The sequence below is a fragment of the Aphelocoma coerulescens genome, chromosome 17, assembly GCF_041296385.1.
Source record: "Aphelocoma coerulescens isolate FSJ_1873_10779 chromosome 17, UR_Acoe_1.0, whole genome shotgun sequence".
NCBI lineage: Eukaryota > Metazoa > Chordata > Aves > Passeriformes > Corvidae > Aphelocoma > Aphelocoma coerulescens.
In genome coordinates this window covers 8673647-8690600 of record NC_091030.1, presented here as the reverse complement: position 1 = coordinate 8690600, position 16954 = coordinate 8673647, and the positions used below count along the sequence as shown (strand labels likewise).

Sequence of the window (16954 nt, the reverse complement as noted above, 5' to 3'; positions counted from 1 at the left end):
CAGCCTGCAGACTGTTTTCCCAGGAGCGGCATTAAAATAAATTTCCATAAAAATATCTGCTTTCATCTTAAAGACTCAACGTGTTGGTGGATAGAACCTCGTCTGGTAAATGATCCTGATATTTAATTGCCTCTAAAGCTCAGAAATGGTATTTAAGTCGGGCTGGCGCAATGCACAGGACACCACAAGCCTTGCTCTGGCTGGCTGCTCTCTCTCTGAGCTCTGCCCATGATTTCTGCTCCCCAGATGAACCATCTGACACTTGGCTGGGGGAGCAGACGTCCCGTTAGTGCCGGGTCCAAGAGCCCTGGGTGACTGCGGCAGCTCTCCAAGGGACTCGCTCCTGCTGCAGCTCTTGCATTGGAGTCAGTGTTTGCTTTAAAGAGTTTTAAAATTGGAAAGGAGCTTCTCTTTTGGGTCTGGCAGAGGAGGCGAAGCTGCACCCTGTGCACCCCTGTAAAATGGAGGGGTGTCTGTGGCCAGCCTGGGGGATTTGGGGACACCAAGCAACACCTGGTGATGTATCTCAACCCAAAAGTCCCTGCAGAGTCCCTCAGGCCTCTCACAGAGTGTGGCTCATTTCTTTGATACAACCATCACTTTTTCGAAGTCTTTCTTGGTTCATAATTTTAATTCATTTAAAGCTGACCACTCAGTTGACTGCTGAGCCAATAAATGGTGCTCAGGCTCTCCCTACAGATCCTCTTACACCCCTCATTATTTCTGATGTAGGTGCTCAGAAACACAAGCAAGATGCCTTTAAATCATGATGCTCAGGTCACCCTTAGAGGCCAAATAACTCTGGCCAGGTGGAAAGGGAAGGAGGTGGCCACGTGTCGGCTCTGCAGGAGATGATGATACCCTCGATGAGAGCATGAAACTGCCAGAGACAGAGTCAGGCATTTGATTTTTCTAAGCTAAGCATGTAAATGAGACTGGCATAATCGGTCTGTGTTTCCCCTTCCTTTCTGTAGAGGAATATTTTGGGTTGAAGTGTCTGTGATGTGACTGATGCAGCAAGTCAGCGCTGTCAGAGCCTGATTCACGAGTCGGTGCTGCAGTGCTGGGGGTGGGAGCGGGTAACCTTGGCTCCTGCTCCTGCTCCTCCTCCTCCCCGGGAGCCCGGGATCCGGTGTCACCGGCAGGTGCTGCTGGGAGCGGCTCTGTCCCCGCTGGAAATGGGCTGACACCCACAGGGAGGGTTTTCCCTGGTCATGGCAGCACATGGACAGCTAAACCAGCAACCCTGGGCTCCTGTCTTGGTCACTGACAACGGACCAGGCAGGGGCATGGAGCAGCCCAGACATCTCCTGAAATATTGCTGCTGGCCACGAGAAGGTCTGGATTTTTATTGTGAGGGATCAAGTGTCCCTTGGTGCTAAAGTTAAGCCAAACCTCTTCGAATTTCCCACAGAACTCGAGTGTGATCTTATCACAGGAGCTGCAGCAGGGCCCGTGCGTTGGCACAGCTCCTTTGCTATTGTTGAGAAAGTCTTGGTCTGAGAAAATTTAGAGTAATAATGATCCCTCCTGAAGCACATTGTTACTCTTTATTCCGTGTTTGCCCTGGTAGCTGCACCATTAAAGCAGAGAGGGCACCCCAAGAAAAGCCACCACATCAGCCCACTCAGGACAATGCTCCAAGCAAGGGGAGAGAGCTTTACCAGCCAAAGATCTATTGGAAAGAAGCCTTCAGCTGATTCATTTTCCAGGTTTCCCACAACTATTTTGAGAGCTTTTGTCTCCCATTGTTATAAGACAAATTTTTAATCCACTCTTCACAAGGAGCTCGGCAGGGATGGGATGTCCTGCCCAGCCCCCAGACCCATCCATCCCTGTGGGATGTCTCCCACCTGTTCCGAGGTGCTCCCGCTCCTGCTGGGGCTGGGCTGGGCTCCTGGCACCAGGAGAAACTGGAGCACCAGTGAATGCACACAAAAGCATGGGAAAAAACCTGCTGTGATTTACCCACACGGAGTTCAATAAACATTAGATCTGATGGCATTCATCGTTTTTTCATAGCATGCTCGATTACTGCTTCAGTTATTGCTCAAATGACATCATTCCTGGCAAAGGAATTGATTGATTTTTTAATGAATATTCATATGGCATTTCAGCCAGGAGTAGGCATTAATATTCTAAGAAAGAAGAATGAAACGTACATCCTAATTTAATGAATGATTGTAAATATGTATCTGATGGATAATGTGACGATGAGCATTTAAAAAGGCATCCATAGTCACCTCGGGGGCTTTTCTTGGGAACAAAGGGGCAAGCAGGGTGCAGGCAGGGCAAACGGGGTGAGGGATGGACTGGGCCAGATCTCACCACGGATCTCCCGTCACTCGGGTTGGGATTCTGTAACGCTCCGAGATAAATCACGAATTGATAACACTTGCTGACCCCAGCTGATACCGGGGCTGTGACGTGGAAAACAGTGATGAGAGCGAGATGTGAAGCTGGACAAAGAGACAGAAGGGACAGGAGAGAGCCCCCATTTCCTCCTCTGCCCCTCTGTCCCACCCCAGGATCCCGGGGGCTGGTTGGAGGCAGGTGAAGCATCGGCTCAATCCCCCCGTGGAGCTCTGTCATGTTCAATTCCCTTCATCCTATTCCGGCTGCGAGGCTCGTGGTCCCCGAATGTACATATATTTGTCAGGCATTCTTAAGATGTCTCCCTGTTCTGAGCACTGATCCTTTGTGAAGGCAACAGTTGTAGTGCTTAAACAGCGACAACAGGCTCGCTTCTCCCCCCTCGTGCCATCCCAGCTTTGGAAAACGCTAAAACCCCGGGCTTGGAGTGCCGCTGCTCAGAGCCTCTTAAACAGGCGTTTAATTTAAATGCGCCTTCGGTCCCGGGGGGAGAGCACACACCTGAAGCATCCTCTGGAAGCAGGGATAAATCAGGGCATCGCCATTAAAGTCACCGAGGTGACAGGCACGAAAGGCTATTTATACCCAGCGGCGATCTATTGTGCAAGGCAGAGCACAGGCTCTTCTGCTGACACAGCACAAACCGCCTCGGCCCCACGTGAAATGCAAAAAGCAATCCCCGAAATTCCCTGCAAGCTCGCGGAGCCGCAGCCAGGACTTCTCTAGAACCTGCCCTGAGACCGAGGAACGGCGACCCGAATGGGAACAGAGCTGCTTTGCCCCCCCTCTCCAATCAAAACCGCTCGCTGTTCCGCCTGGAGCTGGCAGGGAAGAGGGATAACCTTCGGAGGGCATCTCCTGGCTGCAGGCGGGGCTGGGCTCTGCTCCGCGGTGCCCCGGCAGCGCAGCCCTGCAGCCACGGCTCCCGTTTGCACATCCTCGTGCGTGGGACCGAGTTTGCCGATAAAAATACAGCCAGAGTTATGCTTGGTATGGAACAAGCAGGCAGTAGCTGCCGAAGACTTCACAACATCCCGCTTTTGGCTCGCCTCCAAAGCACCAAAACAAAACAAAATTCAGTTGGCATCTCTGCAGATTGAAGCAAGTTTTTCTTTTTTGCAGCAATTGCTGAACAAACGTTTCGATACTTGTGCCGCCGCCCCCGTCCCTGCTTTCTCCCCCGAATCATGTGCTGGAAGGATGGAAAAGATGTTCAAGGTCATGGGCGTGCTGTGAGCAGAATGACAGAATCCCAGAACCACTGAAGCTGGAGAAGCCCTCCCAGCCCTTCGAGTCCAACCTGTGACCAATCCCCACCTTGTCAGCCAGCCCAGGGCACTGAGTGCCACGTCCAGGCATTTCTTGGACACTTCCAAGGGTGGGGACACCACCCCCTCCCTGGGCAGCCCCTTCCAAAGTTTCACCACCCTTTCTGTGAAGAAATTCTTCCTGAACAAATCTGCTCATTGCCCACCTCTGTCCTCGGTGATCTCACAGCGCTCTGTCACCAATGTGGAGCTCAAGCCATGAGTGATGGGTGCCTTGGCCCAGCAGGACCTGCAGGAGTGGGGTGGTTTCTCCAAACCACTCTCTTACCATGCTGGGGGCTTTTGGACCCCCAGGGAGGTGCAGCTTCTACACCTGGGCTGAATTCAACCCCCTGTGCCTGCCCTTCACACTGGAGAAGCAAACCCATCTTCTTCCCATCCGTGGGCTGCTCCCTTGCACCAGCCAGAAAGGAGCAGCAACCCAGGAATTACAGCAGAGTCAGCCTGGGAAAAATCCCACAGCAGTGGCCTGAAATGAGGGAATTCAGGGTTTGGCCTCATATTTCTTGTGTGACACAGGACACAAACAATGTACATCTTCTGTAGGTTTGAGTGTTGCAACTTGACCTTCTGGGCTTCGCTTTCAACTGGTTTATTTATTTCCCCAAGAAGAGGCAGGTTTGTTGGAGAGGAAACAAGGTGAAACCCTGACCTTGCTGAAAGCGCTGAGAGTTTGCCACTGATTGCAGCAGAATTAGACATTTACACAGAGTTATAACCAGGGGTTCAGGTCTTGCTTCTTTGGTGCTTGATGCTTTAAAGGAAGAGACCAAAAATCCTCCAGCCCTTCCCTGCATGCCCACCATTCCCAGCAGCACCAGCCCCCTCCTGCCCTCTCTGGAAGCAGCTACAGTCCTTGAAGCATGAAATTTTCTTGTCCTTATTGTAGCACATTGCTATCATGTTGTTACTGATCAGAAAAATTATCCTGTGTTTTCTCTGCATCCAGCCCCTTCCGAAGGCGTTCACAATGAGTGAGCACGGGCACAACTCGAACAATCAATCTCTGTGGAAACCACCCCCCTGCTCTTGCAAAGAGCAGTCAGTGCACTCCCCTGGTTTGGACAGCCAGAGTGCAGAAATACATCAATTTTGGTGATTTTTGACCTGCAAAGCTCCGACAGCAGCCCCCCAAACGCTGCAATAGCGACTCTGCAACCCAGACTCCCCATGCACCCAGAGGAGCTCTTTGTACGGTGTCTTAATCAGTACATAAAATGCTTTCAGTGAAATGCTGCCTTCTTCTGTCTATTTGTCACAACTGATGCTCTGGTGAACAGTAAATAGGAAATTTGTTGGCAAATCAGCACTACCAGCTCGGTTTGCAAGGAAAGGCTGGAGCACAGAACTCTGGGCAAGTCCCTGTCGTGCCTCGTGCTGGACCCTCAGTCCTTGAGGTTCAGCAAGTCCTGAAGGCACATAAATCTCTCCTCAACAACCCAGCAAAACCCAGACAGCGCGTGGTTATGTAATTCCTAGCACTTCTGATGTTATTAAAAGGGCTGATTAAAGCAATGTATGCACAAGAATTCCCTATCAGTTCTGCTAGGAAAGCTCCACATTGAAAATTCCGGCCCTTTTAGCCGCCTGTGCTGCTCCCCCCTCCTCTCATCCCCGTCCCCGTTGCACAACGCTGGTTTCATGTTTGCCACCAGACAGTTTGCAGTCAGCCTCACATGGAAAAGAAGGAAGTAACAGTGCCTACATTGCACAGAACTGCAAGCAAACGCCTTTCCAAGAAACTATTAAGCAGTGCTCATTTGAAGTTAAAATAAAAAAAAAAAAAAAAAGAAAGAAAAAAAAGAGACAAACTTGGAAGGATTTTTCTTGGCTCGGAGCTTTTTATGAAATTCAGATTTGAAGCGAAACGTGGCCAGGCAACACCGGTGGTGCAGCACCGGCAGAGTGCAGGCAGGGATGCGCTGTCTCGGGCTCTGACAGATGCGAGCCCTCCTCGGTGCCGGTCCCTTCCCTGCCTGCAGAGGGGCTGCAGGAAGGAGCGGTGACCGCAGCCCCCGGGGCACAGCCTGGCACCCCACAGGCTCCCCTCTGCTGCTCCTGCCTGGCCCCACTGCCCGGCTGCCTCCCTGCTCCATCACCCCAGCGCTCCCCAGCCCCCTCGCACTGTCTGGGGTTGGTTTTGGCCCCGGAGCCCGGAGCCGGCGGGGCTGGCCGGGGGCCCGGGGCTGCGTGGGTCCCTGTGCCCAGGGATGCTGGCAGGGCAGCCAGCGGGACACGGCGCTGTGTGAAACGGCCCCTTTGTGCCGCACACAGCAGCAATTGTTCCTCGGGAGCTTTGCATGGACGAGGCCGCTGTCCCCCGGCAGCTTCAGACACCCTCGATGGCAGAATAAACGAACAGGCAGCGTTAAAGTAACCGCGCTGGGCTTTTCAAATATACATCGCTGTGATTTATTTTTTAAACCGTTGCTCGGTTTTCGAGGCAAGGAGATAAGACTCCTCTGGAAAAAAAAGAAAAAAAAAAAAGATCTTTGCCCATCTAAATTCTCCCCATTACCGAGCAAATGGTTTGCAACAACAAATTTATTCCACAGCGTCTCCTGTGCTCTTTTTTGTTTGAAAAAGCCACAAACAGATTGTGATTTTCTCTAACAGATTCACCATCTGGGAAATTTTTCATGCAACTCCTTTCCTCACTGGGAGCAAGTTACTCAGAGGGGAATTCCCAGCAGAGAGCAGACTCTGAAGGGATGGGTCGTTCATTTAATTAGCATGCATAATCTGGATGTCCTTACTCAGGCAAAACTCTCACCAGGGCCAACGGGAGATTTATTTTTTTTTATTCAAGAACCAGCTAAGGACTTTGGTATTTGTCTCTTGGTGTTACACACAGTGCTTTCCTTGCAGGGAAAAGTTGGCTTTTGGCTGCATTAGAGGCTCTGATTTACTACAGTCTTGTGCATCCAAGGCCAGGATGTGGCCCTTGCAGGCCACAGTCTTGCAGTCACAAGGCTGAGCCCTGGCAGGAGCAGCTCCCTTTCACACACTTCCCCAGCCCAGGGAACATCCCACGTTCTTGGAGCACGCTCTCACAGCCAGGGCAGTGTGGGGTGGAGGTCAGCGGGGGAAGAGGCTCTGCAGAGCCTAACACGCATCAGCACAGAAAAGTGTCCTGTTCCTACAGCTCTTGTGCAAGGGATGGGGTTCTTTTTCCCCCTCAGCAGATGAATTTATCACATGGGAAGATGCAGGAAGGGCAGGGATGCTCCTTTTATCTGTTACCTTAAAGCTACTCCTATGGAACATCAGCCTTGACTGCAGCCTCCCGAGCACGGAGCTCGGAGCAGACCCCACCGCCCGGCCTGCTCCCACCTCAGCACAGCTCTGAGAGCTGCACAAGGAGATCTTACACTGAACAATTTTCACTGGCTCATTACTGGACAAAACTTCGCTTTGAACTGACATTTTCTGGGCACGACGAGAGCTTTGAAGCAGGGAGACAAAATTAGTGCAGAGAGTTGGCAGGTGAAGAAATGACAGGGTGTTTTTTTTCTTTCCCCCAGCAGCAGAGCTGTCCAGGAGCTATGGAAACCTTGTTTGGCTAAATAAAAACGCAGAAAGATAACAAGGCTTCATATTTTCCAGCAACGTGTTTGCTGGAACAGTGTTCTATCTGTGTGTGCTGGAGGCTCCAGAACAGCCAAAGCTGTTCCTGAAGGGAAACGTGCCGTGCTGTTTTCCACAACTGGAAGTAAAGAATTTACTTGAAAGTAAAGAATTTACTCCCTCCAGGAGGGAGATCAAGTCAGTGACGTAAGAGAACCCTAGGAAGAATTGCAGTGAGCCTTCAGGCAGGTGAGGGGCTGGTTTCTTCTCCAGTCTGCTCCCAGTGACTTTTTGAGAGTTACAGCTATAAACTGGGACAAAACTCCCAAAGCTCCCTCTAGGAACTGGGCAAACAAGTTCTTCCCCAGGAGATGGCAAAGGCTCGATAACCACATATTACTGTAAGTGAAAACACATCCATCCTTGCCCAAGTCCTTCTCTCTCTTACAAACCTCCTTCCCCTTCAAGTTCTCCACTGTGACTCTTCAGCTCTTGGGATACCAGAAAGGAGCATCTCCTGCACACATGGGGTTTGTGGGCTGCTCTATCCACACAAATACGTCTCCAGTTTGGTCTGTAATGGTCCTGCCCATACTGGATCTCCAAAACCTGTGCTCCATGGACTCCAACTTGCCAGTCACTGGAGAGCACGTCCTGTCCAGCATCTATTTTAGGGTTTCATGCTGCTGCACATCACTGTAGTACTTTCCACACAAAAATAATAGGAATGCCAAAGTCCACCACGGCAGGAATACTCCCCTATTCCCATAGGAAGCATCACAACTGTGTCCCGAAACTACAGCTCTGCACAGCAAGCTCAGCTCCAGCAGGGAAAGGAGGAAAGACAGGACCTTCTAGGAATTAATTGCTGTGCCCCTCAGTGGGAAGTGACAGCTCCTTCTGTCTCCTCTACCCTGCATTGCCCGGTTTCAGAGAACCACAAAGTCATTAATTTTGGAAAAGACCTCCAAGATCAAGTTCAACCTTCAACCCACACTGTGCCCCCACCCTGCCATCCCACCAGCAGGACATCCCCACATCACAGCGATGCCACCACGAGAAGAGGAAATCCTTCCTTTTTCTTCCCAACCCATCCACCAACATGTTAAACACCCAAGTTTAATGTAGGTGGCATGTTTCATACAGAATTTTACAGGCACCCAAAACACCAGCTGGTGCCATGTTCTGAAGAGTTAACGAGGTGAAACTCCAACACTTCAGTCTCGTTCAAACACTCCCAGGCTGAACAACAGGCCCAAGGCGGCTTCGCCACCGCACGGCTCCTCAGCCGGGATCCCCCTGCCACACAAACACCCCAAAAGCTCTGGAGCGAGCAGGACTCCTTCTCCAGAGGGTTTGGAGTAGGTCTGCAAAGGATACACTCTCCCAGATCAGTATTTCTAATATTTTTCCTGATTAGTCTTAAGGACATTTTTAACCCACCATGTGGAATAGAAATGTTTAAAGACCAAACGGGGAAAGAAAGGAAAAATCCCAACAAACCATCTGCTCTCACTGTTCAGGATGGGATTGGCATGAAGGAATGCTGAAATGAAAATTGCAATAATTTTAGAGTTAAATCCATCTATATAGCTTTAATAGACTTAAAATATTTTGGATCCATCCTTCCCAACACTGAATTTGAAAAGAGTGAAATACTCAAAAGAACACAAACTTCCCCAACGAGGCACAGTCTGCAAGAACCTGCTCAACATGAAATTTTTCTGGCAAATATCATTATAAACCACTCTTGAACAGCAGAAAGTTCAACTTCCCCTATTTCCTTACTTGTATTCTACAATGTTTTGTGTGTCCCTTTATCAAAAATGCCAGGTTTTCAATTAAACTAAATGGGGGAAAAGACCTCAACTTAGCTTTGCATAACCTTAATACAACATTCAATCTGCCTCTTTCTCCCTCCCTCAGTTGTGGCTTGGCTCCCTTTCAACTTCTAAGAAAGTTTAGAACCTCAATTCTGCAAGAAAGAAATACTTTGGCAAAATAATCCTAAAAGCTTTTTTAAAAAAATTAAAACCAATGAATTTACATTCTGAACCATTCCCAAGATCTTACTTATTCTGCAACCTCCTGGGGATGTTGTGAGGTTTAATTAGCTCCAGTTGGAAAACGCTTTGACGAGGAAAAGTGCCAAATATTGCTCCACTCAGGTAGAGCTAAAATGTCTAAATTATTACATCATAAAACAAATAATTTGAAAATTAATTCCTCTTCCTTGCCAGCATGACTTCACAGGGACCTCACTTTCCCCACTGTGCTGGTAGGATCACATCACCAAGGTGTCCAAGTGCTGGTAATGACCAAAAATCAGAGATTTTTGAACGTCATGGTGCCTTTGAGGCTGCCTCAATCACCTAATTTTGGGGCGTCTGTGTGCCACAGGAGACCTGAGCTTCAGGCCATTCTGAGTGCAGGTACTTGGCCACCTTTGTAGAAGATACTGGGGAGTCACTGAGCTAAAGCAGCTCAGCCCCAGGGTCTCTCTTGAGAAACATCTGGGCATTTGGCGAAGGTTATTTGTTGTGATTTAACAAGGACACGTCCTTCTTCCTCAGGACACAGGGCCAATGGAAGTCCGAGCGGCCAAAGCGGGTTTGTCGAAGGAAGGCACAAAAGTGAGGCTCCATCTCCCGCTCCCTGCACCAAGGACGTGACAATGAGCCAAAGCTCCCCAGATGAGATGTGAATGCTCTGTGATAACGAGGTTATGCTCAGCATCAGTCACTTGCCCACATCTGCAGTTGGCAAGGGGTCTCAGCCTCCAGCAGTGACCTTGTGAGGCTCCAGCTCCAGGGCAGGTCCCCCCAGCCCGGCAGCTGCTCAGCAGGGACAGCTCAAAAAAGGCTCACTCAGGCTGTCATATTTATGGAATAAAGCAGTTGGCTCGCAGTCAAATTACAAGTGATGAAAAAGGTTGTGAGACTCCTTGTACCCACAAGCTCCTTTGTTCCTTGACCAAATTAGCGCTGGAAGAACCACCTGCTATTCATGTGTTAATCGCATGATCGCTGCTCTGCTTTACAGGCTCACACACATCAAAGCCGGCTGTGTCACCCTGTTCCTGTGGGGGTTTTCAAAGAACACCGTGAAACCAGAGAAGTTCACGACCTGGGGACGGCCCAAACCTTTGTTTCCTTCGGATCCGGAACCAAACCACCGCAGGTTTGGCCAAGCAGTTGAGTGTGTCCATCACAGCGGGCCTGGCAGGCACGGGACCACAAATCACCCTTTCACCCAAGGAGTGCTGAAGTTCAGCCACTCCCAGGTGAAACAAGGTCCCACCACCCAAGGAGGATCCCGGCTGCTCTCCCAGGGCTGTTTGCTGGCCGGCTGTGACAGGTTTTCTGCAGGAATTCTGGAGCACAGCCACCCTGAGAGCCTCCCCCAGTCCGCAGCGCTCCGGGCTGGCTGTGCCGGGCAGGAAAGCACCGGGCTGGGGATTACTGGGAGCTCTCCCTGCACACAGAACAAGCTGGAGCTCAGACCTACAGGACACTCAGGATCTGGGGTCTGGAGAACAATCCCAGAGAAGGCTCTGGGGAGATCTCTGTTGGGAGGAAAGTTCCAGACACCAGTTTGTGACAGATGCTGATGCTACATCTCTGCTGCAGAAAGAGCCTTTGGCTCTCTTGGGGCTAATCTAAAGTTCACACCACCGTGGCCATTATTTATTCAGCTCTGCTGTTCAGCTGCGTTATCTGTAACACTCCATAATGACAGAATTTCGGGGGGTGCTTTAGCTTTGGGCTTCACACAGAAGCTTCTCTATTTTCTATCCATAAGCCTCCAAACCAAAGTATGTCAGCAAAAGGCTGCACCGCTCACAAGCTGAAATGTGAAGGATCTTTCCCCGTGTGCAAACGGCACTCACAGCTTTGACCAAGGAGAAAAAAAACACAGTCATGTAATTCCACTCTTGCTTATTTCCCTATGATTGACCCCAAAGACTTTGTGGAGGGAGGGAAAAAGGTTCTCCATCATTTTTACCAACTTGTTTTCAAACATTTCTTTAAAGAATGCAGGGAAAAAGGCAATATTCCATTATGAGGCAAAACAAACAAACAAAAGCAATATAAAAATAAACTTTAGGCCAGCTTCTGGGCTCCATAAATAGAGTTACTTGACTGACTGCATAGTGACAACTTAGATCAAGACCAGTAGAACTGAGCTTAAAATTCAACTGCCTTTTTGAGCCGTTGGTAACGCTCTGCAGTGACCCCCCCTCTCCCTGCTGCAGAGGTAGAACAATTCGTGTCATTTCAGGGAACAATTATTGCCAGTTCAGACTGCACTCTGCTACCAATCTCTCCTAGGTAAGACAGTCTCACCTCATTGTACTCCGTGAGACAGAAGAATCTCTGTGAGAAAGCTGGAACTAATCAATTCAGGGGAAAGTAGAACCAAATGCCAAGATCTGAACACTGAGGATCATTGCAATGGGTCCCCCTTAATCACTGCAAAATGAGAACATATTTGCCGTGACTGGGAATTTCAGGAGCACATGATAGCAAGCCCTGCTCCCATCCCTCCCGTGGATTTGTGCTATTAGGGAAAGACTCAATTACTCAGCACTAACTGCCTGAAAAGGACAAAGCCACTCAAAGCTATATAATCACCTTAAAGTGGATGAAACAGTAGAGTGGGGCAAATGTATGTCTTGCACAAATCTAAAAATAAAAGAGGGGAAAAAAGCCCCCAAAGCTCTACAGTCTGTTGAATTTTGGCCCCAGATTCTTATTGGGAATATGTAAGATGTAAACCTACAAGAAAGATACTTATTACAGGCCTGAGACATTAAGGAACATTTTTAGGAAAATGGTGAAGATGGATTAAGAGTGTGGGGTGCAAAATTATCTGGCTTCTGTCCTCCAGATAAATCACGGCCTTTTTCATGCCCACAGGAGTACAGGAACACCAACAAAATAGGCTCTTATGGATTAAAAGAGACTTATATTAACCTGCACTGTGCAAAGAATAAAACACCCAATCAAGTGTTGCACTTTGAAAATCAAAATGGCACCTCGACCCTCAAAGAGATACAAATTCCAGAGACAAGCATGTTAATTTATCCACAAAAATTAGCACTGAGAAATAAATTAATTTATATTAGAAAAAAAAAAAAAAAAAAGAGGATATTGACACATTTTAGGGGTAGAAGAAAAGTCACCTCCTGATCCCACATGCGCTTGGTTTTATTTACATATCCACAAAGACCATGAAACACCACCCCAGCCCCCCCACCAGCAGCATGGTCACATGAATTCCATAGATGAGCAGTTCATTCATGAGGCTGAAGTCCACCCGCCTCCGCCCCAGCAAGAGCAGGATGATGGAGAGTTTGTACTGGAAGCGCAGGAAGATGCGGATGCCAAGGTACTGAAGGCAAAACAAGATCGAGAGAGCCACCCAGAGGATGGAGGTAAAGAGGCTGCAGCTGAAGTACAGCAGGAAGCGGATGAATCCGTACATCCATCGCGATTTGAGATAGATGTCGAAGTTGTTGTACTTGGTGCGCACCAGGTGCGTGGTGCGCACGGGGCCGCAGGCCGAGTGCAGGCAGGTGGTGTGGGGGCCGTGGAACGAGCGCACCCGCCGGGGAATGGGGATCACCGGCATCGGGCCCCGCCCCGCGCAGCCGGCCCCAGGCCACGAGCCGCAGGGCACATATCAGACGGCAGCGGGACAGAGCCGGCAGCCTGGCACAGCTAACCCTGGGCTGGATGTCCGCGAACGGAGACACCTGCGGGAAGGCACAGGAGGGAAGCACAGTGAGCAGAGTCTGGCTTGGTGCTGGCAAATAACTCAGACAATTGAAGTTTTCTCTAAGTAACACACACAATAGAAAGTTTCAGTTCTCCTGAAGCTGCTGAATAGAGCAACTTATCCCGCCTGATTTCAGCATCAGCACTCACTTACTACTGCTTTCCAAACCTCAACTTCTTCCCTTAAAACATCTTTGTTTTTCCTCTTTGCTTCTTACTCCCCACACAAACGCATTCTATTTCCACGCCAGATTCCAAATAAATTCCCTGGCCAGCACCAGTTGTAGCCTGTTGTAAACTTTAACCAGTGTTAACGCAGCAAAGAGGTTTGGTCTGAAATGATCCTGGTTAATTCACAGATCTTTCCTAACCCAACAGCCACCCTGCAAGAGCCCACCCATGTGAGCAATAATATTAATGTGAGAGCAGTAATATTAATGTATGTGTTTGCATCGGGTCGTTATTTCCTTTAAAAGTAAAAAAAAAAAAAAGAGTTCTCCAAGCACTTTTGCAAGTGGATTCTAGATTTGTGCTCATTTCCAAACTTGGCAAAGCTTCACCAAATAAACAAACTGAAAATAATGGAAGGTCTTGGAAGAACAATGAGGCAATCATGTTTTTCACACTCCACAGGATGTACCTCCCCTGGCTCAGGCCAGCCTTGTGCTCTTGCTGTCACTGCAAGGCAAGGCCAGGCAACCTTTCAAAGGCATCCACCAGTTTATTTCTCCCCTTGGGACCTGCAGAGATAAGTGAAATTATCTTGATCTTCTGCAGTGTTTAGGATTTATAATCTTAACATCCTTCCACACACCCATTGTTGTTGTGTGAGTGATGAGCAGGAGCCTCTTAGCTGCTCTCTGCTTCACCCCAGGCTCCTGATGTGCCAAATTCCGGGAATTATGAAATGACAATGCACTCATCAGAGAATGCTGGAAAACAACAGGGACTTCCCCAGACTCCTCGCACACCCAAGTGTTCAGATCCAGGCAGATCTTTCCTCTGTTGAACCAAAAATCTGGCTATTCTTAAAAGTAAAACTAATTCTTTCGTTTCCTTACTAACAGAACTAACCACAGAGCAAATGATAAAGCTGCAGGAAACTGTATTTTTGATACCTAAATCCTTCTCTGATATAACATGCATCAGTGGGGAAGTTTCTGCCCGGCTTCCTGCCTCAAATTCCATGGAAATTGCAGTTCTGATCTCTCCTGCTCAGCCCCAGCTTCCAATTCCTTTTTGCTGTTACAGAAATGTGAGGCAGTATTGGTTCTACATGCATCAGGGACTACCAAAAAATGAGTAGGGGCTAAATGATGATTTAGGGAATCTGGGAAACCAAGGGTTCTCCAGTTCTCCTCAATTACCACAGGCACCCTCATAATTTTAGGTGCCTCTTGCCCTATTTCCTGTCTGTAGCCAGGAAATGCCAAGCAGCTCGGAAATGTGGCTTTTGCAAGGCACAGAAATTGCTCAGACACTGAACCAACGCTGCCTAAAACCAACCCAGTTCTGTGCCTGGAGCATGTGACCCGACACACTTCCCACATGATGGGTATGAACTGCTCAGCGTTTGCTCTCAGAGATATTTTTGGAGGACTAAAGCAAGACAGGTCAAAAATCACATGCTCTGGATGCAGAGCATTCAATTCCTGACGATGCAGCCTCTCCTTGCAACTTCCTTCAGCAGGACACAAAGTTTTCCAGCATCCTCTTGCACAGTTACTGTGCCCACCACGGGAACAAACACCCTTTGGTGGGTTCATGCTCTTTGGATGAACTCAAATATCAACATTGGAACAGGCACAAGCAGGGGGACATTGGGAGGACAAAATAAACTCTGAATTATTACATTTTAGGGGTGCTGCCATCCACTCAGCAGGTCGGGGCTCCGCTGCCCTTCCGGGATGCCACTGAATTCTTGGAACAAAAGAGTGAAGTTTTCCTGTGACACCTTCTAGGAAGAGTGACAGAAACTGCTGAGGTGCTTCATAAACTCACAACTCTCTGCACAGGAGTTGATCTAAAAGGCAAAATGACAGAATAATTTTCAATTTGCTCATTTTGTGCATTAAAATGTTCACAGTTACTAGGCCCCTCCTCAAGCATGAATTTTTAAGCCCATAAAGACTCTAAAAAGAATCCAACACTTAGCAATATATGGATTCCAGCTTACTGATCCATGCTGGGAGGAATCAGTGAGCTGGTAGTCAATGCCAGGACAGAAAATCACAATGAGCTCGTGCTGGTCACCTCTCCTGTCACAAACTGTTCTGGGGCATGTGAAACACGATGCAGGGAGCACAGACTTTCCAAACTGAATATGGAATAGCAGATCCTCCCCTGGGAGGATGGTGAGGCCCTGGCTCAGGGTGCCCAGAGAAGCTGTGGCTGCCCCTGGATCCCTGGAAGTGTCCAAGGCCAGGCTGGACGGGGCTTGGAGCAGCCTGGGACAGTGGAAGGTGTCCCTGCCAGGGCAGGGGGTGGAATGGGATGAGCTGTAAGGTCCCTTCCAACTCAAACCCTTCCGTGATTCTGTGATTATCCCCCAGTCTGTATTTTGCACGTGACGCCCATAAACAGCTTTGGACACCCATTCCATAATTATGGGGGCCAACTCGGCCTTTTCTGGCCATCACCTCACAGCTCAGAGGATTCCAGCTCAAGGCACCTCCGTGTCCTCCACGCCGCTGTCACCCCCGGCACCTCATTCGTGGTGGCCTCACCGGGACGTTAAGAACGTGAATAACTCTTCGATTTGGCGAGCTTTCACCGCCTCTCCTTTGAAAAGGGAGCGTGCGGTGAGAAAGGCACGGAAACGCCGCGCTGCCTCTCCGCATCCATCGGACATTCCCGGCAGGATCTGCCCAGGCTCGGGGCACTCCCCAGTCCCGGACTGACGGGACCCCCCGGCGGGACCCGAGTGCTCCAGGAGGAGCCGCACAAGGTTAGGGACAATGACAAATAAAGGTTAGAGCCGAGGGATGAGCGCCGGGAGCGCCGGAAGGAGGGGAAGCGCCAACTCCTCCTACATCCCACCGATCCCGAACGGAACCGCGGCCGCTCGGGGAAGGAGCTGCGGGAGGGAGCTCGGCCTGGCCTTCCCCGGGAGCCCCGCACGGCCGCGACTCACCCCGGGGACAGGGACCCCCGGGCCCCGGCGGGCAGTGACCGAGCGCTGCCGCACCGCCGGGCCCCGGGGCGGAGCTCCCGCCGCCGCAGGGCGAGGCCCGGGCCCCGCCGCCCGCCGGGCCGTGCCTCGCACTCACCGTGGTGCCCATGGCCGCGCCGGGCCCGGGCGGAGCGAGGCCCGGGCCGCCGGGCGCCCGCTCTGCGCATGTGCGGGGGTGGCTCCGGTTCCTCCGGTTCCGGCGGCGGCGGCGGGCGGGGAGCGGCGGCGCGCGGTGATGGCGTCATCGCGCCGCGCCGCCCCCCGGCCGGAAGCGGCGGCGACGCGTTGCCCGGGCAACGGGGGGGCGAGGGGCGGCCGGGCCCGGTCACACCGGGGGGGTCACACCGGGGCTGAGGGTCACACCGGGGCTGAGGGTGCCGGAGGAGGCGGCCGTGTCCAGCGTAACCGGAGCGGCAGCCAAAGGTTGTCCAGAGAATCCCAGAAAGACCCAAAATGTTCCTAAAAACCAAACAGGCGGAGAAAAATTCAAAACGATCTAAAGGGAAGAAAAACAAATAATTTCCTCCCTGCTGTTTTCCCTTAGATTTAATTAGGATTTCCTCTCCATAGTGGAAAGAATACACAACTTCGACATTGGCTCCCTGCCCCACTTGCTGTCTGGGCAGTGCCACGGTGGAAAAACATTAAATAATAATAACTCGGGCCATCTGTCACCTCTGAGAGCTGCTGCTGTGCACAGCCAAACCTCTCCCGGCTTCCCGGTGCCCCCCGGA

The 16954-nt window shown here is 50.4% G+C and overlaps 1 protein-coding gene across 4 annotated transcripts; it reads right to left on the bottom strand.

Annotated features, from left to right (window-relative positions):
* Window positions 1-12457: 12457 nt before the first annotated feature.
* On the bottom strand, window positions 12458-16436 carry TMEM250 (transmembrane protein 250). 4 transcript variants are annotated; one of them, XM_069031945.1, is made up of 4 exons: window positions 16318-16436; window positions 15688-15829; window positions 14901-15071; window positions 12458-13026 (listed from the first exon to the last, which is right to left on the bottom strand). In XM_069031945.1, exon 4 carries the CDS (start codon window positions 12900-12902, stop codon window positions 12483-12485), a length of 420 nt encoding a protein of 139 aa, XP_068888046.1. In that variant the 5' UTR covers window positions 12903-13026; window positions 14901-15071; window positions 15688-15829; window positions 16318-16436; the 3' UTR covers window positions 12458-12482. The 4 variants fall into 4 exon arrangements, with proteins under 4 accessions (XP_068888046.1, XP_068888048.1, XP_068888049.1 ...); XM_069031947.1 differs by having other exon boundaries at window positions 15693-15829; XM_069031948.1 differs by having other exon boundaries at window positions 15720-15829.
* Between the last annotated feature and the right edge of the window lie 518 nt (window positions 16437-16954).